The sequence below is a fragment of the Lissotriton vulgaris genome, chromosome 2_1 (genome assembly GCF_964263255.1).
Source record: "Lissotriton vulgaris chromosome 2_1, aLisVul1.2, whole genome shotgun sequence".
In the NCBI taxonomy this organism is placed as follows: Eukaryota; Metazoa; Chordata; class Amphibia; order Caudata; family Salamandridae; genus Lissotriton; species Lissotriton vulgaris.
This window is the reverse complement of record NC_141687.1, coordinates 788,090,793-788,115,093: the sequence shown is the minus strand read 5'-3', so window position 1 is coordinate 788,115,093 and position 24,301 is coordinate 788,090,793. Positions and strand designations below refer to the sequence as shown.

The window sequence follows — 24,301 nt, the reverse complement described above, 5'->3', positions numbered from 1 at the left end:
AAGTCCTTCTAAGTGTATGCCTAGGGTCGCTCCATGCTAGGGGCCATAGAAGCTGTGACAGACTGCCAATACAAGGCAAGGCGGTAACAGGACCACAGCATGGGCAGCAAGTCCTCATTCACAGCGTGACATCTGGGACAGGCCTCATCTGTGTGATGGAAATAATGGTTAATCTTATCTGGGGTGAGGTATGCTCTCTGTGTAATGTAGTATTGGATTATGCTGAACAATGCATTCCGGAGAACCCTATTGGGCTTTCTGAGATTGCAGCCAGTTCCTTGTCTGGACAAGGACTGGACAGATCAGCCTCCCAGCGCTGTCTCAAGGGGGCAACCGGCACCTTTGTGCACTTACGCAGCAAGTCTGCGAACTATCTAGTGAGATGCCTGCCCGTTGCAATCACATGCAAGTACTGGACTGTGAGGTGGCTCTATCACTCGACATGTCTCCCCAACAGCACCTCAGGGCAAGGAGCATGGCTGTGTATAACAAAAACTGTCCAGGATGTAGCCCATCCTCCTCCACCAATATGTCAGTGGGTATTATGACTCTATCCCAGTAAAGATCACCGAGCATGTCCAGCTGCCCACTATGTGCATATCTTGTCAGACAACATGGTAGCTGGCCCCCGGGGGTACCCAGCAAAGGTAGTGCTGGCATGTAAGGGGTCATTAGTCGCGGGAGATACAAACTTCTACGGTACGAGTGGAAAGCCACCTCAAGAAATAGGGAGTCCAGTAGACGACTACAAGCACAAGGATGAAACAACCTATGCAGCTCTTGGAGTGACCAAAGAGGTGAGTGCATGGCCATTTCACCCAGGTGCAGTCCCACCAGCCATCTGGCCACCCACTGTAGCTGGGAGGCAAGATAATATTTTTCCATGTTAGGAACAGCCAGTCCTCCCTGGCTTGTGGGAAACTATAATTTGCAAATTGCTACTTTGGCAGTGGGATCCATTCCAAATGAACTCTCTCATGGTAAGTTCAAACGCACGAAAAAAGGGAGGTTAATATAATACTGCAAATGTATGCAATAGTAAACAGACGCAGGGGACCACCATTTTCAAAACTGCTTCCCAACCCAACACTGATAGAGGGAGCGTGCGATGTGGCCCTGCCAAGATTACCGCCAAGGAGATCAGCAGGCTTGAATAAGACTCTAATCCCGATTTAGTAGAAGGTGTTGGATTGCCATCCAGTGGGAACGCTACAGAGACTCAGGACAGGATCAAGACATGTGGGTACAAATGGAAACACACAGGACATCACCCAATTCACTTTCAGGCCAGAGATGGCAGCAAAGTCGTCAGCACGCGTGCCAGGTCAGTGGGAACAGACCCTAGATCTCGGAAGTAAAGAAGAAGATCACCAGTGTAGGGTGTTACAATATGGGTATCATCCTACAAGGGAATGCCCCATTCAACACCTCGGACATGAAGAACGGCTGCTAATAGCTCTATAGCCATCGAGAAGGAGAGAGGGGACAGTGGGCATATCTGGCAGCTGCTGGGACACACCAGAATAGGGTTAGATATGTAGGAGCCTGTCTTCTCCCTGGCTGTTGGCGCAGTGTAAAGCAAATGCACCAGATGAACAAATCTAGGCCCGACCCCAAAAGGAGGCAAAGTTGCAAAGAGGAACTCCCATTCCACGATGTTAAATGCCTCTCCAGGTCAAGTAAAAGACAACCCTAAAAAGGCCATTTGAGTGTGGAGTAGGTAGCAACATGTAAAACACGCCGCAGGTTAAGAGAGGTGTTACATGCTGGGACAACCAGTTTTACTACGAGTGCACCAACGATGAGACTAGAGGCACCAGCCTCTCAGCCAGAATTTTGGCCAGAAATTTATAATCCATGTTTAATAAAGCCAAATAATGCTAAGAACAGAGGGCAGTGGGATCCCTTTCTGGATTAGGAAGGGAACTAATAAGCACTTCTCCCCGTGATGCCGGAAGGATAGGGGATACTAGAGCATCTGTAACTACAGCATGAAGACGCTGATCCAAGGCCGAGGCTTTTTCCTTTTTAATATTCAGGGGGCAGGCCATCCAGCTCAGGAGCTTTACCGGATGCCAAGGACTTTATGGCTTTGTGGATCTTGGAAAGTGAAATAGGCTCCTCGAGGTCCTCCTGCTAAATAGGAGAGATAGTGGGCAAATTTATGTGGGAGAAGAATGCAGTGAGGAGTTCTGGGCTAGGTATAACCATGGATGTATATAGCGAGGAATAGTGGTATGTCAATTTAGCATGTATTTTATGTTGTATGTCAAGGATTTGGTTGGCTGGGATGAGTAAGGAGACAATGGGGTGCCCGGGTTGCTCCTGACGTATTAAACTTCTCGTTGTGATGCCACATGCCCCTGCGCCGAATGCGCAGTGTAATTGAGGCAGTGCAGGCGTTCAATTAGCGTGGCATGTTCACTGCAGGCGTTATCAAGTAGGCACGTGAAACCTGGACATGTCACTGAACAAGTTTCAAGGTATATGAGTTTGCGTTCAATCTTAGCAACAGTGTCATCTAACTGCTTAATATTATGAACAGTTCCGTGCAATGTCTAAACTGCGGCACCTTAAGGCGGCCTTGAAGGAATCCCATTCGATGAGCCTGTCAGATGCTGAATCAGCATTAAGATCAAAATATTGTGCTGTGGCAACCACTAGGGATACTCAAGACAGCAGATCCTCCAGTGCTGGAGGATGACACGAACCTCCCTTTCCCATGCAAGCGTTAAGAGGTAAGGGTTGTGGTCGGGTGTGTTTGGCCCAATAATCAATATGACATATTGTGGAAAGAAGAGCGGTCAATCCTACTATGCGGCCAAGTCGCACATGTAGATTATGCGGGGCAGAATAAAAGGAATAAAACTGCAGGGTCAGGTTGAGGCTGCACCATAGACCCACCAGGGACTACCGGTGCAGTAAATCGCTTAATGAGGAAGGAGTGATCTAGAGTCATCTCGAGAACCACGTTAAAATTGCCACCAAGGAGCCAGGGAACAAGCGAGACAAAACGCTGGACAGCACACGCAGGTGTATAGCCTGATCTGTGTTTCGCACCCAGCAAAAGTTGCCTACCATCTAGTCAACCCCAAACGAGCACAAATCTGCCCTCTTTATCCATCACCACATCCTCCGCTATGAATGTTGTCTCAGATTTCACCAACACCAATACCCCCCTGGCCTATGAGGAGTAATTTGTGGCAAACCCCTGCCCAGCCAACGGCAACAGAGGTGATCAGCTGCGGCAGATACCAGGTGTGTCTCTTGGATTAGTGCTATGTGAGTGGATCTGCTCCTTAGGTTGAGTACACTGCATAACTGCGCGAGGGAGTGTGTATACCTTGCACATTCCAGGTGATTGTGTTAGTGTGTGCCATTGGGATGGTTTAGTGGGGCTGCTTGCCCAACCGCTCTACTCTCAGACTGAGGGCTGTGATACCTATATGAAAGCCAATTAGCAAATTCAGGACAGCAGGTCATAGTCTTGAGAAATTAATGATAAGGGCGAAGAAACAGAGAAACAGAAAAAACATTATCAGAGTAGTAGCGCCAAAAGTGACAACCCAAACTATCAAACTGAATGTTAAAATCACCAAGTGTTTCAGCTAAGTCAAGGGGTTGCAGGAATGATTTTTACCACCAAGCGCTTCCCCAGCATGTTGAACATAATATATTAGCAGGGGTTTCTCTGTTCTCTACGGCGAGTCCTGTTGCTGCTTTCCCGTGGTTGTCTGGCTCCCTACTGCTCCTGGCTCCTCACTCCCCCTGCCGCAGCAGTCTTTTCCATCTCGGCGCGGCCGCAGAGACGGGGGAGACTTCCAGTCCCAGGGTCCTTTGCGGCAGAAGCCGCCGCAGCTGAAACGCGCGCCTGGAGGCGCTTAAAAAATCAGGCCAGCCCTCGGGGAGCGGGTTTCTCTGTTCTCTACACCGAGTCCTGTTGCTGCTGTCCCGTGGTTGTCTGGCTCCCTACCTGCTCCTGGCTCCTCACTCCCCCTGCTGCCGCCGCAGCCTTTTCCATCTCGGCGCGGCCGCAAAGACAGGGGAGACTCCCAGTCCCAGAGTGCTTTGTGGCAGGAGCCATCACAGCTAAATCGTGCCATGAAGAAGGCACACAAGAATGGAGGGGCAGAGAAGAAGTATTAGGCTTTCCTGTAAACAATAGGAATAATTTACTGGACCAGGTAGACTGACTACAGATGCCCCGCCGGCCCCAAGTTGTGCCCTTATTAGAAGACATCAGGAAGGACAGCTCGGGGGACACTGGGAAGGAAACCCTATGCAAAGAATGGGTTATGTCACCTTTGTGGAGTCTGCAGTAAAGGGCCTCAGAGATAGACCATCGGGGGGATTGTGCATTTGGGTGGGCGTCCATCTTGGATTCACGTTGAAAAGAATTGAAACTAACAGTCCGGATCTGACGTGTATCCTTATGTCACATAACAAAACACAAATGCTGGCACTCATTAATATATATTCGCGGCCAGTACGACCAGGAGGACCCTCCTATACCTTAGACTCCCTGACCACCCTATTGCATTCACTACCAGGGGATGTTGCTGTGCTCATGGGAGGAGACTTCAACTGTCACTTTGAACCCCTCAATGGTGTCCCTCCGATCTCAACTGATGAAGATGAAACCTGGTTAGTTCCGCCACCAAATGTCTACCCAGCGAAACATTGGACAGCCCTTACCCTCCAGCTGACCTCCCTTACTTACCTGTTCTCTATTAGAGCATGTAATGGCGGATTCCAGGGGGATATCCCAGGGCAGTCAACTTATAGAGGTATGGGGCACGCATCCAAAATAGATTACTTTATGGTTAGTTTGCCATTGTGGCCTAGAGTCCTCGATTTTAGAATAACTACCCGTGCTGAGAGTGACCACTACCCTTTGACCACCGAGATGGACTTCGAGTTGACCAGTGAGGATGGTGTCCAGAAAACTTCTTTAAGTAGCGATATGAGAATAGTCCAAGGTGGGAGAAGAATCCGATGGGCATCCATAAAGATGTCTATTCAAAATATGGCCAAAATGTATCGGAGCATAATCCCCCTGCTAGAAAGGGCGAATTTAAGTCTTGACAATTCCATTGAAAATGGAATGGGTAGTGACCTCTCTGGAATACATAATGAATTGGTTTCAACTTTGGCGGACTCCTTCTACTAATTTGACCCTATAAAGCCAAAACTACGAGACAATAGTAATCCTTGGTTGAACGGGGCTGTAGGGACGCAAAGTGTGCATTACTATTGGCATTAAAGCAAGGTAATAAGCTATGTTTTACCGAAGCCAGACAGGCATACAAGAAAATCATTAATAACGCAAAATCAGAGTGGGAAGCGGAACGATGGTCTGCAATTAGAACTGCACTTGTGGAAAAGGATATAAAGTCCTTCTGGAATCTCGTCCACTCTGGGAAACCGGAGGGCAAGACCACAATTGACCCAAATATTTCGCAAGAAGCTTGGTCTCTATATTTTAAAGAGCTCTATTCCATCCTCCCCACACAAAGAAGCGAGACCCCACCAAGCCTTTTGGCCTGGGATCCTACGTGGTTTACACCACTATTTTCTCTGCCCGTAGTCCAAATGGCTGTATCCAGTCTGCAACCGAATAAAGCCCCGGGACTGGACAGGATACCGGGTGATCTTTTCAGAGATGAACCGAGAGTATGGGTTCCATACCTTTTAGTAGTATTCAATGCGATACTGCAGGGGTTACCATTCCCGTGTACCTGGTTGGGGGCGGAGATAATTCCCATCTATAAGTAGGGTTCTCCGCTCGAACCTTCCAACTGAAGGCCGATTAGCCTTATTGATGTGAGTCAGAAAACTTTCGCCAGGCTTCTTTTACAACCTTTACAGGACTGGACCGACAACAACAATATCTTGACTCCGCTTCAGGCGGGCTTTAGGGCCAAAACATCAACAATTGGCCAGCTATTCCGGCTATAGGTTCTCCATTGGAAGCACGTAGTACTGGAAGGGGGTAGTTTATACCTTACCTTCGTGGACCTCAAGTCCGCATTTGATATGGTGGACCGGAATCAGCTCTGGTCCATTCTACTATCAATGGGGGTTCCACCATACCTATGCTACCAACTTAAACTCCTCCACGAAGGTACATTTGCCAGAGTTTGTTTTGGCAAGCAAAGCCAATTAACAGGGCCGTTTCCGATCGAGAAGGGTGTTGGACAGGGTGTTGGACAGGGCTGTGTGCTTGCCCCAGCCCTCTTCTCCCTTTTCCTTAACCCTTTCAATGCTGATGACGAGCTCAGCTCGTCATCACCCACGGGTGTTGTGTGCTGATGACGAGCTGAGCTCGTCGTGGTGCCACTAAAATGGCATTTTCCAGCACAGGGGGGGGAAAACGCCTAGCAGCCATGTGGTTAACGGGCTCATAGAAGCTCTCCTTGCTATTAACGATATTGACTCCCCCAAATTGGCCTCTCAAAGATTCCCTGCCCCTATGTTTGCGGACGACACCCTGCTGCTTTCTAAATCGCCAATGGGTATGCAGAGGGTGTTGAACCAGTTTACCAATTTCTGTAACAAAAGAAACTTGGTGGTCAAAATCAATAAGTCCAAGTACATGGTTTTCAACGCTAGAACCACCAACTGCCCACATCTGACGATGGAAGGCAGACCGCTGGAAAGGGTTCCAATTTTTGATTACCTTGGTCTATCCCTGACTGATAAAATGGGGTGGGGTGCTCAAATGGCTAAGGCCAATTTAAGATTAGCCCAGGCAGCAGGGGGAATTCTAAAAGTGCAAAAAAAACGTGTATACAAAATTGTAAGTTCCCCACTTGAAATCTTTAGAGTTCAAGTCAGGTCTTCATCTCTTTACGGGGTGGAACTCTGGGGGCACATAGCAGCAAACGACTTATCTATCACTGAAAACAATTTTATTAGGCAATTACTGACTATGCCAAAAAGTACTCCGCTAGTCCCGCTCAGATTGGACCTGAATATCCGCCCGATTGCAGATGACATTGCTGCACAGCCACTCCTACAGTACTTCTGAGCTGGAGAGCTACAAGGAGGAACTAAAGGTGGTGATGACCTCACTAGGTGCCCCTAGGATTAAGGCACTCTCTCCTTTTTCGATTGGGCTCGAGAATCTCTGGTTAAATCCTGAGGTTTCATGCCCAGTCATTTCCCCAAAAAAACATTTCTTGTATCATAAAAGACTTTAATCTAAGGAGGGTATTCCGTTTAGTTAAAACTCCAAGTCTAACCGATACCTTCCTGGACTACAAGTCTAATTATAGCTTCGAGGAGAAGATTGATGTCATTCAACCTACCTTAGCGAATAAGCTTTATCTACAATTTAGATATGGAACTCTGCCTTTATATTCAACGACCGAAAGATGGAGAGGGGGTCCTGCACGCTCTTGCCCAGGTTGCCAAATAGAGGAGGAAACTCCTGTACATGTCATCCTCTTCTGTCCGGCATATGGCATCATCAGGAAGAAGTGAATTATTCAGTTGTGCAAAAATCTGGGCATTAAAAACTATCTTGCCTTTTTTAGGATTCTGAAAACCGATACTAACTCAGTAATAGTGTTCGCTGTAGCTAAGTTCCTGCTTCAAATGTGGTTAATCCGAAGGAATCTGATTAGCTAAGATTGCTACACATTTGTACAAAGTTCTATTGCAAAAGAAGGAAGTGAATGAGCACACTAAACGCCTATTTTATACATTTTAAAGGCTTTTCTAGATTTAATTCATAATTTTCCAATTTTAAACAAAAAACATTTTTTATACTTCCTTATTGCTGATTTTATGATGATGGATTGTATTAACAAATTGCATTTTTTAGTTAAATACATTTACTGGAAATTGTATACTTTTTATGTGCTTTTATGGTAAAACTAACCGCAATAAAGCTTTGTTGAATTGAATTGAGTATTAGCAGGTAGCATACATCAAGGACAAAATGGTTACAACAAATCAGCGTGCCAGAGAGCCTCCGCCCGGAATTCCATACAGGGTAGTGCAAGTCATAGCCATGCCCCCACCCGAGGATTCAATCACAAAAAGTCAAACAAACATATATCACACATTCGAAAAGCAAACTGTACTGTAGGGCTATAGTGCCCTTAATGGTAATCAAAGTCCAGGTTTCAAATAATGTAATCCGCTATTTTGGGTGTGACATCAGGGTGAGTGAGCGTGTTGGGCCAGGATAGCCAGGTGGTGTGGAGCTATCATCACTGAGGGATTTCAATGAGTCTGTGTTTCTTCCTGTGCTGGAGGCACTGTCCAACATTGTGGACACCAGGTGTAGGGCCTGCTATCTGTTCTAAATTCAGGACTGCTTTCAGAGGAGGGGAGCCAGGTCGCCCAGCTACCCCTACCTCACCAGTGCAGCGCTCGTTGGGGCCACTTCTCAGCAGTCGCAGCAGGTGGGTGTCGCAAAGCAGCTACGTTTTTCGCCTCCGTCCAGTCCCAGGCCTCTTCAGGAGAGTTAAAGGGGTGGGTGCGCCACTCAAACTTTGCTCTAAGTCAAGCGGGAACAATAATGAATAACACAGGTCCAACTCACATAGTTGTCTCTTGACTGTTTGACAGAAGCTCCTTTGTTTTTGGACTGCATCTGTGTAGTCAGGAAAGAACAGTACTGAGACATTGCTCACCTTAATTTCTGGCAGCTTGCACATTTCACACAGAATAATGATGCTGTCTCTGTAATTCAGGTGGTGGAGTAGGAAGGGCCTAGTGCCAGTGCCAGGCGGTGGCCTCATCGTTGGGACCCAGTGAGCCCACTCAATGGAAAAGAATTGTGTGAACACTGCTTCAGGTAATAGCATACAGATCCACCTCTTGGTAAAGAAGACAGCATCCAGACTCTCCTCCCTATCTGGTAGCCCCACCACCTGAACATTGTTCCAGCAGGAAAGGCCTGTGACATCCTCCAACTTATGTTCTAGGGCATGAACTTGATCAACTAATGACTGGATCGTGGCAGTGTGATCTCAGGTGATGGGCTGGAGTTCAGACAGTGTTAGTTTTGTGTCCTAAACCTTCTCCATGAGCTTGCGATGGTCTGCATGAAGGAGACTAAAGTCTGCTGTGACCTTGTTGATCCGCTCGTCCAGCGATCCACCTTCTACACTGCTTGTAAGACCATGTCCAGTTTAGTGCCCAGTGACACTTCAGAGAAGGGAGGTTCAAGCCCCAGGCACGCCTCTGGCAAACGCTGAGTGGTTGTCCTGGCAGAGGCAGGAGCCAGTGGACCCCATGGAGTGAAGATGACCCATGGCTAGCTGCTGGGCTATGGGCATCGGAAGGAGCGGTGCCAAGTGGGCCCCAACAAGGGGAGGATCAGCCGTGCACAAGTAGATGAGGCATCACCGTCCCAGTGCCTCCATTTCCACAGCAGCGTGGTCAGCAGGAGAAGTCACAAAGACCTACAGGCCCAGTGCGGGGGCAGGATCGGGGGCCATGGACAGTGCAGGTGATGCCATGCCGGGGAGCAAAGGGGGGAGAGAGGGCGCCAACAAATCAAGCACGGCGCGATGAATATGGAACGTCCGCGCACAGTAATTTAGCGTGGTTGAGTTCCTCAATGCGTGGACAAATCCTTGGTGTGGGCCTCTTGAAGCGCAGCCATAACATCAGCTAGTGCACCAGCTTCATTAGGGTCAGGAAGCCTTACACCACAGTAGTAACCTTGCAGTCTAGAAAGGATCAGCTTCAGTCTGTGCAATTTGCATGATCGCCGTTGGCTGCCAGGACCCGGTCAGGAAAGGGCCCCACTATGTTGCTGCACACCTCCACCTGCGCAGACCCTAGTTCGTGCATTTATCAAGCAGGGGGCCTAGGCCTGGCACCACCCTTGTGCCCCGCTCGGTCATCAGGCAAGAGTTGGATGCCACGCAGCACAGAAGAGGCCCCGTAGCCTAGCGAGAGCTTTCCCAGGCCACGCGGCCCACCCAGTTGTAAGTGTCCACTGGCACCCACAAAGTCACCTGGCAAAGTCACTGTGTTGCACAGACCCCGCAGTAGATAGGGCGCATGGATGCAAGCAGGGGACCTGGGCTGACCTCACCCTTGTGACCCGCTCACTCACAGTGTTGGGATCCTCCTCTCTCTCTTGATGGTACAGCTTCTGTTTTCAGCCAGCATCAGGTAGGAGAAGGAGGGGGCTTCCACACTGCTGGTCACCCCACTTCCCGCACCACTCAGACCGGGGCCCAACTTGGCCTCCAGGTCTCAAGATGATTAATGGCCAGGAGAGGGGGAGGCTCCTCATCGTCGGCTAGCCGCTCACCAGCTACCACGGTCAGCCGCTGACACCGCCAGCCCTGCCAAAAGTGACACCGGCGCACAGCCTATCTCCTCCGTAGGCGGCGGCTTCAGCTCCCCAAGCCAGTTCATGGTCAAAGGTAGACCCCAGGGAAGAAACAGCAGCCTAGCAGGCGATATACCTCTAGGCCTGGAGACCACTGAGTCGACAAGGCCACCCCTACAGGCCATGCGATCTCGCAGCAGACCAGGCCATGTCACGTCTTTGCCCTCATGCTCGGCAACCAGGGGTGCCAGCAAGTCAGAAGTGGTCAGAGTCAGTTTCCAGGTTCCTCAGAGGCCTGTTATTGTTGGCTAAGTCCACTGATGCGGCTGTCAGCAGAGGGTTAATGGCGGATAACGAGACAGGCCGTCTGAGCTTCACCTAGTCGTGCCCGCATCTTGGCTGGGTAGCTACGCTGCCATGGCTTTCAGTATCAATCATATTCATTGCAGTTTACGTAGTATTAATTTCAACATGTTACATTTATTTCAGTGCATAACATATTAAACTAAACATAGGTGATGTTCATTTGAAAATATGTAATTTATTGGAATACATGCTACATTTACTTCACAGTTGATGTGGTCTGGTCACTCCTGCAGCATGCTGAAGGTGCACCATAGGGATACAGGATTTGTGCCAAAGGCAAGGCTGTTTGCAACAGTCCACATGCAGAAATGGTGCATTGCAGGGAATGCGGGCCTGTCAGCCCTAGAACCTAAAATCTTTTACTCCAAATATCACGTGCTCACCATTCATGGACCACCACCCTCTAGGCATGTTTATTATGGTGCCACCTTTGTGGATCTAACTGTTCCTTTCATTTTTCAAGCTTCACAATTCGCTCAGTTTAGAAACTTCAGTATTAGAGTTTTAAAAAAGTGAGCATAAAAAAGATTAATAACCTCCTTGATTAAATCCTCCTTTGATATATAACACTTACTCATGACCGCCCACAAGACAGGACATACTATTGATTTAACCTTAAGTTCAATTAACGTGGTGAGCTGCTATAATCTATATGTTCTCTTCTTCGAATAATAATTCTGCCAGCTTTTACTCATGGACTCAAATCAGAGCCACTCTTACATCCTCTGCACATCTCCTTAATCATATCTCTACTAAGATTCCGACAAAGAAACTCATCAGTGCCCTAAAAACTAAGCCTTCAGCTTTCTCCAAAAAGATTATTCGTAATGTTGCCTGACCCTCCATTTTTCTTCATTCTTTTGTGCTCAATACTGGTCCATTAATTGTTACTCTCACTCTGCCCTGAAATAGAGGCAAAAGAAAGTTGAGAACATTTGTCACAGAGACTATTCTCAGTCTTCTAAACACATGAACGATGCTTCTTACAAAGTCCCCATTTCAATCAAAAACAATGGATATTTTTCACCATAATTACAATGCAAAATACCCCACCTCATAAACCCAATGCCTCCAGAGGCTATACTACTAATTTTACCTCACAGACTACTACAAATGTGTTCAATCAACATCCAGCTTGATCTCTTTGCTGCAATCAAGTATTAAAGTAAAGTAAATTCTGGAAAAGCATTTAATCAACTTATAAAGGAGCTGCAGTCAGCATCATGGAGAAAAATAAATGAAGATGACTTTCAAAACAATTAGCCTGGAATGATTGTGAATTTTGGAGATGAATTTTAAATTGAGAAAAGTAACTTGCACATCTTGTGAAATGCAGCCATATTGAATACAGAAAGGAACATGTGTTCATTCACAGTAGTGTTTAAGTGAGTTTGAATTAATTCAGGGAGCAGAAGCTGGAATCCAACAATTTCCAACTGCAATTGCTGCTTCAGGCTTTTGATGAGGTTTGACATTTGATATAGTAGTGGGAAGCCTTTATCTTTGGAGTTTTCTTGTTCAATAACTCCTTTATTCTTGAATTAATATTGGATGGTATTGACTGAGGCATTTTGGAGATGACATGCAGTGATTATTGTCTTGTGCAAATTTGTCAATATTTGGCGATCAGTTTCATTAAATACTTTTGATAAGAACCTCTCATCTGTTCCCTTGTTAACGTAGCAAGGTCAGGCAGATATTTCTCTGCATCTCCATATGGAGTCAGGTTTACTAGCTTTCCTTACTTCTCATGATGTGATAAGGAGTTACTAAGGCATTTTGTGCATTATATTATTTTTCATGGAATGTATGGAACAATGAATTACTTTTAAATATGAAGAAGATTGGGAGAGGATGTAGCCTTACGGCTAGAGCGGTCGACCTCGAAGCTGGGGATCCGGGTCCAAGTCTCAGCGATGACGCTCAATGTGATTCTGGGCAGATCACTTAATCTCACTGTGCCTAACAAAAATGAATGTGTCAATCTATAATGTAACTGGTCTAGTTCGCACTATATAAAACTCTAAAAAAAAAATGAAAAAAAGACTGAAATGCATATTTTCCTTTAAGATCATACCATGGTAGGATGTAGTAACATTTGCAATCATGTTTAGAGAATACGTCATAATGGAAAAATAAGTAATATTTGGGCTTCACTTTTAGACACAGTCAGTCGAGTAAGTTGAGAATAAAGAGAAGTTGAATGAGTTAGTCAGTTGTCTAGCCATTTTCATTCACTTATGATGCAGGCTGTCCCTTCAGTCAAGAGAACAAGTCTAAACAAAGATACTGGCTGCTGTTCTCTATTCCATTTTCTTTTTCCCTCAGGGATTCCCCTATAGTATCTAATGCAGGGGTCTGTATAATAGTTGAGAGGACATGCTGGAGATATTTTCCACTCTTCTCTGCAGATTGGTATTTAGGTTACTGACAGCTGACTTCAACACTGTCTCCATCCCACACTACTGGAACTTATCTTGAAGGCTGCTAGAGTGGAAGGTTCCTAAATAGACTAACAATAAATTCTTGATGATCTGAAGTGGTCACATGTCCCCCTTTCAAAATGTTAAAACTTTACCCCAGGGGTCATCCCTGAGCCATACACTATTTAATATTCATGCCCACTCATTTATAAAAAGAACAATTGATGGACAGAATGCAGAACAATGTCATACATTCACCCCAGTACAGAGATCTGGGCCTAAACCAATAGTTTTTTGCTCACCATGCCATTCCAGTTTGTATCCTGCCATATGGAAATCAGTCTTGACCCTGTGCCCAATGGGAACAGTCAAGCCTGACCTGCCAGGCTAGGTCCTCCTTGGACTGGAAACAAGCATCCTAGGACCGGTCTTCATCCATCTTCCACATGTAATGTTCCTTTCTCTGGAAGATAGCCCCAATCATTCCTTTAATGAAAATGTTTAATAATGCTCTGTTGACTTTAGTCAGTTATTGGCCTATCACACACTTAAATCTGTATGTAGAATCATACACAGCATGCACAGTAAATCTTGAGCTCTCTTAATTTTCTAAGGGGAGTTCTAGACTCTTTTCAGCTCTCATGATGGGATGGAATTTTGTCTTTCTGCAGCAAAAGATGACGGTTGCCTGACTCTTGGTTAGGGCAACAGTATTGACCTGATAGTTTTTTTTTAAACTCTTGTATTTGGATAACGAAGAATTCACAAACATTTATAAATCAGATCATACTGTTGAAAAGAATATACAATTATTTTGCCACCGAAGGGCGAAACCCTGAAATATTGTGAAGGGAAATAAAAACATAAAGTTCAGGGTGTATCTTGAACATTGAAGTTATCAAAGACAAACCCGAAGGTAACAATATCTAGTCATTACCACACTGAAGATGGCTCAACATTGCCCTCAGTGGATCCCAGATATTCCTTAACTTGTCTCTTCGCTCATCATTGACTTTTAACGACATTTGAAGGAAGCCTGTATTAAAAAATTCATGCCACCAGAGCATCACATTCAGGGCATCTCTGGATAACCAGTTTCGAGCCAGAACTAATCGTGCCAAAGAGAACGCAAAAAAGTAAATCCCTGCGTGATGAGATGGAATGGATGGAGAATGCCTTAATACTACCAAGTTTAGGGTCCCAGGCCAAATTAATCTGACAGATCCACTGAGTTTCATCATAATAATATCCCAAAAATGACCAATGGAGGAACAAGCCGCAAGAATATACATGGCTGTCGCTGGGTCAGTGTGCACATTGAAAGTATTTGGCATCTTGTCTAACCATCATAATATAGAGACAGTTGGGCGTATCATAAAAATCATTTCTAAACTTGAAATGAGCTTTCACCCTCTAGACATTTAAAACACTCTGCGCCAGCATATTTGTGCGTCTGATGCTATCCAAGCTTACCTCGACCCCAAGATGCTTGCTTCACTTATCTGCCCTGAATAAAAAGGTATCCTCCCTCCACCCCGTCTAAACCGAAGATATCTTTTCATAAGCCAAGCTAATGATCCCCTTAAGAGGGCCTCTTATCAGGTTTTTCAAAAAGCTGCTTGAGGAACAGCAGATATCAACCATCTTCATACTACCGAGGATATGTCAAAGCTGTAAATATTGAACAAAATCCAGTACGGGTGAAGAAATACCTTTTCTGGAGAGTTTCATATGAGAGAAGAATGCCCCTTTATGTAATAGCCCCAATGTGACAAGTTTAGAGCCCTCCCAAAACATAAGAAGCTCTCCTTGACCTGCCGAGGCAAATTAGGATTATAAGTAAAGTAGGTGTATGCCTTATAAAATATTATATCTGGTAGCTGCTTTCTAAAGTAAGACCAAATTGAATAAAACACCCTTTAGGGCCCTTTTGAAATAGGCAGTGTCAATAATACCTTTGCAGGGCACAAAGTAAATACTCTGGGAACAAATGTCCAGGTGACCACGGCTCCCTACCAAGGACCTTTATTAATCTTGACATGAATGCTGCCAAATTATAAAACCACAAGTCTCATATGGAGATACCCCTTCTCTCCTGTGGCAACTGAAAATACTGTATACTGGACCTAGGCTTCTTACAGCTACAAATGAATTTTTGCTAAGATGCCTTGAGCTTATCAAAAAAAGCTTTGGGAAGATGGAGTGATATACAGCTGGAAAGATACAAGTAACAAGGTAAGATAGCCATTTTGATCAGGTTAGACCTCCCAATTAACCTCAATGTAATCTAATTCACTTATTAAAGATCTCGACTTGGAAAGATTTGACCGAAGTTATATTCTATTATCTTTTTCCATCTTTAACGAGCGTACTATGCCGAGATATGTGGTTGAATTTACCTAGCGCCTGTCTTGACGCTGAGCAGGATGTGAGTCATATCAATCTTAAGTTTGTACCCCAAAACAAAGCCAAATTCCCATGCTATTGCTAAGCCTGGGCAGAGCTGGCAAAGCGGAACTACGCGGAGGTCCACGGAGTAGGGGACCAACTCCGTGGACACTCAGCCGCCCGCCTCCAACCCCCCTAGGAAGAATTACATTAAATATACTTTAAAGGTTAAAAAAATCAACACTTACCTTAACTGTGGCGTCCCCGAGCTGCCTTCCTCCTCTTCCTCGGTTTTACTATGATCTGCACATGCGCATTTCTCACAAGGAATGCACATGCGCGACCGCTTGCACAGATCATCGTGAAACCAAGAAAGAGGAGGACAGCAGCCCAGGGACTCCGCAATTAAGTTAAGTGTTGACTTTTTAACCTTTTGAGTATATTTAATGCAATTATTCCTAGGGGGGTAGAGGTGGGGCTGGGCAACTCAGCTCCGCCGCAAAGAGTGCCGAGTTGTGCCTACTCCACGTTCTCCGTGGAACGCAGAGTAAGCACAACTCCACACACTTCACGGGTGGAGCGGAGCTCTCCGCCCACGGTTAGCTATTGCACCTGTTGCTGATAGAGCGATAGCCGGGGTGGCAGTCAGGATGGTCACACCATCCGCATGAGCCTAGAGCCTAAAACCTTCAGCTCTAGTCGATGTATTTGTAGCGGGCGAATGTCCTTGTCTATTTTCAAAGCTTGGAAGTAAGGCTCAATATAGAGTGTAAAATGTTGAGGAGAAGGAGGACACCCCTGACTGTGCCCTTAGTAATTGTTATGGGGTCCAACAGCTTACCCGACCAAGCAAGAGATCACAGAGGATAATCTATTGGCCCACACCGGAGTATAGAACTTGGAGTCTGCGTTATTCAAATAGACTGGGCAATAGGAGCCACAGAGATGGGGATCTTTCCCTTTCTTGGGAAGATAACAATGTTAGTCTCCGCCAAAGGCCCAGGGACCTGTCCCATACATTCAAAGGATTTACAGAGATCACAGAAATGAGGTACCAGAACATGAGAAAAAGTTGCATAAAATTTGAGAGAGATTTCGTGTGGACCAGAAGCTTTCGCCTTCTCCAATAGGTTGCCTGCAGCCTTGGCTTTGAGCAAAGTAATGGGGACCAAGCTAGATTGCTGAGGTCCAGTCAGTTCACAATAATAATACATTCTTATAAATTGATCAGTAGCCTCTGGGGATGCAACCTTATCCTCACGATAGAGCCTCTGGTAGAACTGATGGAATCCTTCAAGTATAAGCCTGTGATCACTAATTTGCTATCTCTTATCAGTAAGGATCTTCTTAACACTAGTTCTATTCTTATCTATAAAGTAGAAGGTTCCCTCCATCTCTTCTAAAAGGTGGTTAGTTGCTTATACCATAGTCTCTCCCTGGGGGCAAACTGATCAATTGCAAGTTGATATAAAAAGAGATAAAAAATACTGCAGTCCTGATCGATTACATTCTGTGCTAAGTGATGTTCAATTGAACCAGCGGAAGAAGGTAAGTGAGCATCCATCTTGCCCTGCTCCTTCTGCTGATATGAAGAGTATATTATTATTATTATTATTATTATGTTTCTTATATAGCGCCAGAATCGACCCCCGAAGGGGTATCTCCGCGCTTGCCTTGGGAACCCGTCCTGGCTTTTCCCTGTGAGATAGCCCCTACAGGGCATCCCCAAGGTGAAAGCCAGGCATCCCGCCGCGGGGGGGCCGTTGTGGAGATTAAGCAAGCTTAATGCCCAGAGTTGCAGAGTGTGAACCCATGATTAGGTCAGGCACCGAAGCGAGAATTATCGAGTCCATGGACATTTGAGCTCAAGACCCTCTACAAAAGGCTTTCAACGCATCCCATATTGAAAAGGAAGATGCCGAACCGATGTTTAGCTCCAGATAGTTCCTCAATTCTTTATTCATGGAATTAATTTAGCAATTATCAAGAAGGAGTCTTCTGTCAAAGGCCCACGTATGGGGCTGATGGAGTTGAGTGGATTGCTTCACTCGTAAAAACAGAGACAATGAATTATGATCAGAAATTACCCTCGGGTTCAACTGTATATTGAAATGTGATAGCAGAGAGTGACTGATGTGGAACATATTGATCCAAAATAACAAATTATGCAGGACCAAATAAAAAATAAACCCAAGATCCCTGGGGTGACAGTTCTGCCACACTTCTACCAGGGCATAAGAAGCCATTAATTGTTTTAGAGCTTCCCAAAGACACTTTTTCCCATTATTAGCCATAGTCCGCATCCCTAGACGTGAAGAATCAACCCCAAGGTAGAGAGTGACATTGAAGTTACCACATAGAATCAAGGGCTCAGGCCATTTATGTAATTCGGCCAGAAGAGCATTAAAAACTGTGGGGTCATCCTGATTAGGACTATAGACTATACATAAAGTAAAGTAAGCACCCTCCCGGAACATCATCATAATAGGCCATTGGCCATTCTGATCCAAGCTGTGCCCCACCCTTGCCCAACTCTAATCCTGCACCAAGAAAGCTAATCCCCTCTGAGCGTGAGTTAAGCAAGCGGTACAAAGAACTCAATACCCAAATTCATCGACCAAAGAGATTTGTATCCTACAGAGCTGGGTCTCCCGCAAGCAGACAATATGTGTGTGTTGATGATATAATTCACCCCTAATTAATTTGCGTTTATGGGGTGCCTTAATACCATTCAGATTACAAGAGAGGATGTGCATTTGCTGATCATGTTGATCATGACTATTAACACAATTAGCCATTATCATAACCTGTCCAAGACGTGATGAATCCTGCAAAAAGACCAGAAGGCAACCTCAAACTCCACCAACGATCAATACCCATGATCACAAGCTTTTTTTTGTCTCCAATTTTTGTTTTTTTCCTACAACCCATCCCAAATGTTACTACTTTTTTAAAGCAAAAACCTTTGTAAAAATCATTCCACCTTCCTCCCTGAAAAATCCTCCCGTCAGTCCCACCCCATCCAGATCCCCATCCAGACCCCCAAACCAAAGCCCCAAACATTGGCCATCACTCACCCCCCTGGAAGCACAAAAAAGATATCTGACCCTGCAAGTTGCCGTACATAGCAAAGGAGAGAGGAGATGATCTCTGCCCCCCCCTTACTGTGAGCGACAAGCGAACAAGAGAGAACAAATAGGAACAGGAATGTAAGTAGGAGGACAATTAAAAATCAAGGGTCTAAGGTAGTACAGATGGCTCTAGCTGTGGTGAAGAAATGTATAGCATTAAAATGGATGTTAACCGATCACCTACCAAGAAACAATGGTTGTAGGAACTAGCTCGATGGGTATGAGTGGCATGTGGTGAAAGACACAGATTGGTATACATTGGGATTGACCAGGGGGGTACAATGGAGCGGGATATGTTTGAGGTCCGATTACAACAAGAAATTGAGGAACCTATTGTGTAGCCGGGAACAGATTCTAGAGATGAATGAAAAGTAAATGTACCAGAAGGTTTTAGGGTGGGTGTGTTTACTGGGTGTTAGCGCCTCCGTGTGTATTGCATACAGTTGTATCTACGGCACTTGAGTGTCATGCCCAGGTTTGGGCGTAGTTTGCAGAGTTTTGCTACGTGAAACTCCACGAAGTGGCAAAAAAACTCTGCGGAGTTCCGCAAGTGGCGGAGTGCACTGTGAACTGCTGTTTGCACTGTTTTTTCTGCTTGTGCTTGCAAATTACCGCTCGCGAGCTCGAACAGGTAAAAAAACTCCGCAGCACTAGTTGCAGCAGAGTTTTCTGTACTCCGTGAGTGCAGAAAACTCTGCATACTCCGCGAACGGAGCAGAGTCCACCACCCAGTCCTATTCATGTCCGGCCTCTTAGCGCAACACGTTTGCAGAGTATTACCTCTCTATTTGGTTCCGTGGGCAAGGATCCTAATGTTTTAAAATGATACTAGCCTAATTACTTGTTGTTCAGCACACTACTTGTTGTACAGCAACCAACCCAAAACTACCCTCGGCGGCCTCATTTCTTTCACATAGTGAGGGCTTCATATGCTTACGTCCAGGTTACCTACAGAGACCAAAATCAAACTTTGTAAATCTGCGTAATCATCAGAATCATTAGAAAGAGTGCAGAGTTGCCTTAACAGGAGATGCTTTGGTTATGAACTCAAAATTGGATGTGTTGTCTGGATATTAATCCACATCCATTTGAACTTCAGTTTGTCACTCCGCACCTTTGTTCGTGCTCTTTGACAAATATATACTCCATGTGACCATAGTAAACAGCTACTGGTCACTACATTCCATCTGTATTCTCCCTCTAACCATTATATGCAATTGTTATTTGAAGTTTTTCCGCGTTCTAACCTGATTGCCTTCTGGAAAAAAATTGTACTTTTTATGTTAAGTGTAGAAGGATGTAGTACTTTTAAAACGCACTAATCATTTGAGTGTCAGTTTGCATTTTAAGTCTGTTGGCTTTCAATCTGGTTTATCAGTGCTAACATTTTAAAAAGGTGGCAACCGGTGACATGTTTAGATCTAGGCAAAATTATATTCACACCAGAGGAATTCCTGAATTGTGTAGTATGCGAGCACACGACTCTGTTGGCTCTATTAGGGGTGATCCTTCATGGTTTCCACTTCAGACAAACCTTTACATTAAGAGAACTGTGGCAGAAGTAAGAGGTAGAAAAAGTCAACTTTGCGTGACTCTAGCTTTCTGTTGATTTCTCTAGCATTATCTCTGGTTGTTGGAATAACTGTGGGCCTGTTGTTTCATAGAACTGTCAATGTCCAAGCAACGTTTGTAGCTCTGGTTTGTTTGACAGCGTGGCAACAGAAATTAATGCAGTTTGAAATCTGGCAGCATTTTGACATTTCCAAGCTAACTTAATTGTATAAATATAGGAAATTAGATTGCTTTGAGGAGACCTATTGTGGAGTGAGTGAGTTGTGGCAGAGATCTCACAAATGAATGTCAATATCATTTATAGTATGCAAATAGGCTTCTGTGAGGAACACTCTGCTCAACCCTATGAGTTCGTTATAAGGTGCAAGCCTATCCTTAAATAAACAGTTCAATAAATCGTTTTTATTGTACACTGAAAGCGACAAGGTGTTTGGTGTATTGAATTTCTTGTCCCATTTGCAAGTGTTGCAGGTTGTGGTGGCAGAAATCGGCACAAGACTGCCTGGGTCCCTTTACAACACTTCTGAGTATTTTGTTGTCAGAAATAGTGTATCTGTTACCCTGCTAAAACTCATCCTCTGTCAATTCGAGTTAGTCTAGGTCACTGTTCTTGTAATTTGCTACTTCTATTTACACTGCATAAGGGTCACACCCGTAAAAGAAAAGGACATATAACTTACCACTCCTAGAGATTAGGGATCAACAGGCACATGCATCAATCTTTTTTGTGAGCGCAAATGGTGCGATTCGCAAAAATCGTCTGTTTGCACCCGTAAAAAGGGCTTTTGCAATGCATCAAGGTGTAAGGCACTTGCAATTTAAGAAATCACAATTTAATGCGATTTCTTAAATTGTGATTGCATTTAAGGAATCGCAATTTGCGAATCCTACATACTTGAGTATTGCTATTACAAATTTATGTTTTCTTCCTTTAGACTGATTAGAAGATACTGGACCGATGACCTAATATAAACTAAAACATCATTGCCTACAATGCTCTCCCCCTATCCCACAGGTTCCTTACCCAGGAACCTCACTCTTAATACCAGGCAAGTAATGAGTTGCTGCATATACCTCGTCTTGCATTATTGAAACCTGATCATGACACAGCACTTCCATGCAGCCCTCTCAATGTGTATGACACATTAAGCTCCTGTATATTGACATCCCTCCTCATTTGGCTCCATCGTCCTTTCTATACAATGGCCACAATCACACCTAGCTTAGTCTTACACAAGTCTAGACCTCTCAATGTTGCCAGTTATAGTTGACAATGGTTCCTCATCACTAGAGTAGAGTTTTCCCTGTACCCTGTTCCCTTCCCTTGATCCTTGATCTGTTATTTCTCTTGGTATTGAATGAAGGTGGGTCTTGATGATGAAAACTGGTAAAGAAAACGAGTTTCCATCTCAGTGCATATGAGACATGGCTGTTGCTCATGGATATGACAGGCCAATGGTAGTTGAGCAATATATGCTTTGTATATTTTGCGTTCTCCAAAAAGAATAGATATTGAGGACAAAATGTGGTGTTACGGCCAGAGCTACTAACCTTGTAACTGGGGAACCTGTTTCCAATGATTCTGGGCAAATCACCTAATCTCCCCATGCCTAAAGAAAATTAATGTGGCCATGTGCAATGTATTGGGTGCTCATGTAAAGCGCTGCCATACCCTTGGGCCGAGTTCACACTACATAAAAAACTGCAAAATACCAATTAGATGCTCGGAGTAGACTAAGTTGTAAAACTTCACTTACTTACGGCAAACTTCCTACAAAGGTACTTTTAATGGAAAGTTTTACTTTTACAAATAGTTTCTGATTTTGAGCAGAGTGCAACTTTGAGCAACTCTGTGAATGAAGTTATACCTTTGTACACCCCTAACTGCAGAGCAAGACATTCCCCGGCATGTTCAAACCACTAAAGTTTGATCTTTCTTTGTTTCTTTGGATACAATTCTCTCAATGGTGTGGTATGTTATTGTGTCCTTCAGAATTGTTTAAAAAAAATATTTTATCGTAGTTTAAACACAGTTCTGATGAAACTTCAGCGGATGCGGACAGAAGGGAGAATACGTTTACTTATCATTATCTTTAAAGCATTTTTAGTAGATATGCAGGTATATTCATTTATTCGCATGATACATTTTACAGAATCCTTTATTTTGCTAAGGATTCACTAATTTTCCATGTTGAAGTTGTGATTAAAGAGTATAATTTATTCGAAAGATGACTTTCAACATCAGGTTTTAATTTTAGTTTCTGTATGCAGGCCTTTACACTACTAATTGCTAACCACTGCTTTTGAAATTCATAGTTTTCTATTTTTAACCCTAGTTTTAATGGACAAAATATAGAAGTATTCTGTTTGATTTGTACTAAGACTCGGACTAAGATATCAAATAAATGTATTATAAGTATCTCAGTGGTAAAATAATTGGGAAACATTTTTTTTAGACAAGCATTAAGGACTGGATGAAAACTCCATGGAAGCAAGTAAACGTGGAGCAAATGGACATGGAACTAAGAAGATTTGCCAAGGTAATTAACCACCTGTAGAAAATCGTGCTTGTCCTTTATCTGATAACTTAAATCTATTAAAGTAAGGATAAGCTTCCTTGGCAATATTGCTAGTACTTGATTGAAAAAGATTAATGATTCAAATGTTGGAAAGCAAGGCAACAAAACCACACTGATATATATTATTTAGGCAGAAAATGACATCACAGGAAAAATGGTTACCACCATCTTGGATTGGGAAACTTACATAACAAATGCAACCAACGTGGATTAACACGAGCCACACCTCTTTGTGTTTCCTTGAGGTGACTGATGTAAGAGTATGAATCTTTTATTTAAGATCCCTCTTTGTCTCTAAGCTCTCACCTGCTACCTGCTGATCTCTCAGCCTAGTGCTCCACAATTCTTAAGCAGCAGCTTACTCCCCAAACTGGTGCAGCAGCTGTGGAAGCACTGACTCTTGCTGGGCAGAGCAGCAGTATGAGTGCCAACGTCACACTGCCTGCTCCTCAGAAACATGAGGTTGATCAGCAATGTTTCTGCCTCTTCTGATTCCATTCCTTGATAGGAAAGGCCCCAGTGTCAGCCGGCACAGGTAAGAGCGGTGGGGTTGGGCGGGGCTGGAGCAGGGTGGGGAGTTGACAGACGACTGGGTAGGTAAAATGAAATAAAAAAAAATAAAACCACTTACCATGCACTCATGGCATCGCCAAAGCAGCGATCGCAAGGTAAGTGCAAGCGCAACATATGTGATTTTATTTATTTAATTTTACCTACCCTGTCGTTTGTTGACTTTGACCCTCCACCTCGCCCTGCCCCTGCGCCAGCCCCACCACTGCACCACTCTTACCTGTGCTGGCCGCCACTGGAAGGCCTGCCAACTGTGGTTCAGAAAATCCTTTTTATTGATCTGATGTCACAGGAAGTCAGATTTTGCCTGTGTTATATTTTCTTTACTAGGCACTGCAAGAAACACAATAAACTGTTGAAGAAAGAAGAATGACTTTGAACTACAATGTTTTTTTAAAAGAAAAAGAAGCTTTACTCTTTTTATAAGGTGAATGCACTTCCTGTGTATTTGCTATTTTCAAAGATGCATAGTAGTATTTATTACAGACATTTAATAGACTTTATTTAGAGTGGTAAGTGTGAGAAGATGGTTTATTACTTGGAGTAGATTGGTGTCTTCCATAAGTAATGGTCACTATCTTGCTAGCTCTAGACAAATGCTTCAGTAATTTAAAACTCAGCTCAGTCCCTGGCAGTTATGACCCAGCAGTAAGGTTTAACTTAGAGAAAATGTATGAAGTATTTAGAAGTATCAAAACAGATAAAAAGTCAAAAATGCAGCTCAATAAAAATCCCACTCCAAATTAGAAAAATAAACTGAAATCAAATGGCACCAAAATGAAAAACTCCAATTAATGGAACTGGAGATATGATTTTATTTCATTTTTAAAGAAAACAGTACCAAGAAATGCAAAGCACCAATTGCGGCATATGGTCGTGGTAGACTGGTACCCACACACAATTTGCGGTTGCATATGAAATTTCTATGGACAGTTATTGGAAATATTGTTTGTGTGCCTGAGCAGGTAA

General features: G+C 44.3%; 1 protein-coding gene across 1 annotated transcript in view; it reads left to right on the top strand.

The window, feature by feature from the left end:
- The window catches only part of LOC147731162 (dynein axonemal heavy chain 11-like), a 962,811-nt gene extending 939,121 nt beyond the window's left edge, over positions 1-23,690 (top strand). The window contains exon 20 of the mRNA XM_086954157.1: positions 22,640-23,690. Within this exon, the coding sequence (XP_086810283.1) occupies positions 22,640-22,741 (102 nt within the window). The 3' untranslated portion in view covers positions 22,742-23,690. The remainder of the gene's footprint in view (positions 1-22,639) is intronic.
- Positions 23,691-24,301: the final 611 nt, after the last annotated feature.